The sequence below is a fragment of the Macrotis lagotis genome, chromosome 3 (assembly GCF_037893015.1).
Source record: "Macrotis lagotis isolate mMagLag1 chromosome 3, bilby.v1.9.chrom.fasta, whole genome shotgun sequence".
Taxonomy (NCBI): domain Eukaryota; kingdom Metazoa; phylum Chordata; class Mammalia; order Peramelemorphia; family Peramelidae; genus Macrotis; species Macrotis lagotis.
Window position 1 is genome coordinate 303,872,908 of NC_133660.1, and position 4,344 is coordinate 303,877,251.

A 4,344-nucleotide genomic window follows, 5' to 3' on the forward strand; every position below is an offset into this window, starting at 1 on the left:
AAAATGAGATATTTGCAAAGTACTTTTAAACATTGCAATCCGGGGTGGCTAGGTGGCATAGTGGATAGAGCACCTGCCCCCGGAGTCAGGAGTACCTAGGTTCAAATCCGGCCTCAGACACTTAATAATTACCTATCTGTGTGGCCTTGGGCAAGCCACTTAACCCCATTTGCCTTGCAAAAATCTAAAAATAAAAAAAAAATTGCAATCCTATAATAATGCTTCTTTTATTGTTGTTCTTATATTATTTGTATTGTAGATAAAGTTGTATGCCTGAAATTAGGAGGAATTTAAATCTGTTCAAACTAGCTGCATGAATGGGAAAAGGAAATGACAAACCACTTTAGTATCTTTGCCCAGAAAATTTTAAAAGTAAGTCACAAGAAATCTAACACAACTAAAAAACAAATTATCAGTCATCAGTGAGAGATAGAATATAAAATTTGATATGATTTAGGAGATTCATTCTCTATGTTTAAAAGTTCACCCTCCATTTTGGAATTTTACCACGTTAGGAGAACGATTTCAAACTTGCAAGACACACAAAACTCAGTTGTTTTTCTAATCTGCTAAACCAGGCTAACAGTAATATACTTGACTTTCTTTTTCTCCTATTAGTATTTGGATGTATTTTATTTATTTGATCATTTTAGGAGCATTTAACATTCTTTCATAATTTTAGATAGTATTTATTGAATAAATTTAAAATATAACTGTCATAATGAATAACCTCTGGACCCAGAGGCTGGCTCCTCTCACTTGCTCAAAAGCCTATTCAGAAATAATACATCTTAACATCACCTATCTGTAGCACTTGATTTTTTAATCATCCCCTCCTCACGGAGAATCTCTTCTCTCTATGCTTCTGTGCCTTTCTTTCACAACGTCCTTTACTGGATCTTCATCCAGATCACATCTGGTAAATATGGATATTCCAAGATGCTTGATACATTTGTTTTTCTCCTTCCATACTTATTCACTTAGTGATCACATCAGGACCAGTGTATTAAATTATCATTTTAATGGGAATAATTCTTTTACATTTATCTAGTCCTAAGCTCTCTCCTCTGTAATTCTGATACATCAAATGGTTAGTATCAAATTTATAATAAATAAATCAAAAGCTCATGATATTTAAGTGATGTTGGACAGTTTTCCAAGTAAAAAATCTTGGACTACAAGATCAAAACTTTGTAGAAATGGCACAACATATATAAACTTTCTTGCTATCTTCAGAATTTTAGTAGTAATAATGAAGACTGTTCCACTGAGATTAGTATTGGAATGAATTTATACTTACAAATATTGCTATACAACTCCAAAATATGTTACTTGAAATTACAGCTATAATACAATATGTAATATATAAAATATAAATTAAGATGAAAAATATACAAAATCTCCTGGCACAATTTTTTATTGGACAAAGGAGAAAATAGAATTTGGCTATTTTTTCACTTTTTGATAATAACAAAAATTGTAATAATTGAGGGAGATAAAATAATTTGTACTGCATCAGTACTGCATCTAGTACTTCTATACTATAGCTCAAAAACTCTGATAATCCTGTCTTTTTGGAAAAAAAGAATTAAAAACAAAAATATAGAATTTATTTAAAGAAATTATTGTTCATAATTAATTTTAGGACTCTTTGAGCTTTAGTTGATTTTCAAAGATCAGATCAGATCAGATCAGATTATTTTTTGGATATTTAAAGTATATATAATGCATATATACATACACATATTCATACATATTGATATAATTTTCCCTAGTAAAAAAACAAGCTATCCCTATATTCCTATATCATATTATATTATATTATATTAGATAACATTATTATACAATATATCACAATAATGTAATATATAATAGTATAACACAAATTATATCACATTATAAACCTTTCACTGCCATTTGAGGATGATGAATTTAAATATTATATAGGAGGCTGGTTGATTTACATTGAGGACTTAGAGTAGTAATAACTTCAATTAATTTTAATTTAATCAATTAATTTTTTCCCTTTTCTAGGATATTGTCACATAATAAGCATATCATATGAATATTAATTCACATCACTAAACATAGCTGACTAATGTTATTCTTAAAATTATCTTTGCACCTTTATTAGGAGATAAAATTGTTCTTAGAAGTATCAATTAAGTGAAAAGATAGTTTACTGATGAACCATGAGATTTTTTAAAAATTTGTTTTAGAAACAAATTACCTCTCTGCATTCATCCCCTCATCCATACATTGTAAAGATAAAAAATTCAATGCTCATTACATATATGAAATCACGCAAAACATATTTCTACATTAGACATGTTGCAGTAAAAAGAAGCCATAATTAAGATAAATATGCTTCAATATTTGATCAACATTCATTAGGTATCTATCTGGTTGTGGATAGCATTTTTCATCACATCACAATGCTCTTAAAGAAATAGTTCTAACAACAAAATGAAATTTCCTATGCTAATTACAGAAAGCTTATCGTTTTTCTTTATTTATTCAGAATCCACTTATATAACCTCTAAGAGCAAAGTTTTAGAAATTCAACAATATTTTATCATTTTCCTTGAGAAATATCATTCTTTGGTCAGGTCATTCATCTCCTTGCATCTGGACATAAATTTCCTGGTCCAAAGCTTCCTCATGGCATTTTTCATCTCTTTGTTTCTTAGAGTGTAGATCAAAGGGTTCAACATAGGAGTGATGACAGTATAAAAGACTCCTAGAGATTTATCAATGGGGAAGGTACAGACAGGTCTAACATACATGAAAATACAAGGGACAAAGAAGAAGACAACAACTATGATGTGGGAGACGCAGGTCGAAAGGGCTTTTTGTCGACCTTCCAGACTGTGTGTCTTCAATGAGTGTAGAATGACCCCATAGGAGACAAGCAATAATGAAAAGACAGTTGTACATATTGCTCCCCCATTGGCAACCACTATAATGCCAATTATATAGGTATCTGTACAGGAAAGTTCCAATAAAGGGTATATATCACAAATGAAATGATCGATTATATTGGGTCCACAAAATGTAATCTTTACAATTAAAAAGAGATGAACTATTGAATGCATAAAACCTGCAATCCAGGACACCACTAGCAACAGGACACATACCCGCCGCCTCATAATGACCACATAGTACAAGGGCTTACAGATGGCTACATACCGATCATAGGCCATGAAAAGGAGGAGGAAAACTTCAGCCCCACCAAATAGGTGTTCCAAGAAGAGTTGGACTATGCAAGCTTGGAATGAAATGGTCACTTTTTGACTGAGCAAATCTATGATCATTTTAGGGACAATGACACTGGAATAGATAGCATCTATTAAAGACAAGAAGGCAAGAAAAAAATACATAGGAGAATTCAAATTCTTACTTCCAGTGATGGTTATGACAATCAGAAGATTGCCCACCATAGTTACAATATAGATAATTAAGAATATGGCAAATAGTAATTTTTGTGCCTCAGGATTCTGGGTAATCCCCAGGAGGATAAATTCAGTGATGTTGACAGTTTCCATGTGTGTTTGTATATATATGTGTGTGTGTGTGTTTGTGTGTGTGTGTGTTGATGTGTGTGTGGGGGGTGTATATGTGTGTGTGTGGGGTGTATATGTGTGTGTGTGTGTGTGTAGATGTGTATATGTTGGAGAGAGAACAATGAGAGAGAGAGAGAGAGAGAGAGAGAGAGAGAGAGAGAGAGAGAGAGAGAGGATGGGAGGCAGAATAAGTTGTTTATTGAATATAGCACCAGACTTATACTTATGAGAACCTTACTTTCAGTTCTGACAATGTGCCTTTTAGATAGACACACTGCTTAATCTTCAAAGGCATCACTATCTTCACCAGAATAGTGGTCATAATAATGAATACTTGCCTGTTTCACAGACTTTTGTGGAGGTAAAGCAAAGTTGAACTGATGGATGGTCCAATTTCAAATTTTAATTTCACAAGAAAATCATTAATTCTTCTGGAGCTGCAGCAGTCAGATTTTTACCTTTAAAAATAATTATGGACCATAAAGATTTTATTGGTGCCCTTTCTATAATACTTTCATTCTCAGTATAACTCCCCTTACATCTGATGGTGCATAGAATATGGCTTACCTATAGTTTCTTTTCTTGGTAAAAAAGGGAAGAATTTACCCTTAATAATAAAGGGAAGAAAGTTTCAACAAATGCTTTAATGAATATTTTGGTATACAAATTTTTAGTGGAGTACTCTTGGATATTTGCCTGGCAATGGGTTTCCCCAAATCCAATGGATAGAGAACTTTATTTCTTTTTGAAGACATAATCTTTTAAACTGAGGTCTCAGCAT

General features: G+C 32.2%; 1 protein-coding gene across 1 annotated transcript; it reads right to left on the reverse strand.

The window, feature by feature from the left end:
- Positions 1-2,594: 2,594 nt before the first annotated feature.
- Positions 2,595-3,545, reverse strand: LOC141517082 (olfactory receptor 4A47-like). Its single transcript, XM_074228005.1, has one exon. It carries the CDS (start codon positions 3,543-3,545, stop codon positions 2,595-2,597), a length of 951 nt encoding a protein of 316 aa, XP_074084106.1.
- Positions 3,546-4,344: the final 799 nt, after the last annotated feature.

Coding starts and splice junctions, on each gene's coding strand:
- LOC141517082 (XM_074228005.1), bottom strand. CDS start 3,545: ATGGAAACTGTCAACATCACTGAATTTATCCTCCTGGGGATTACCCAG.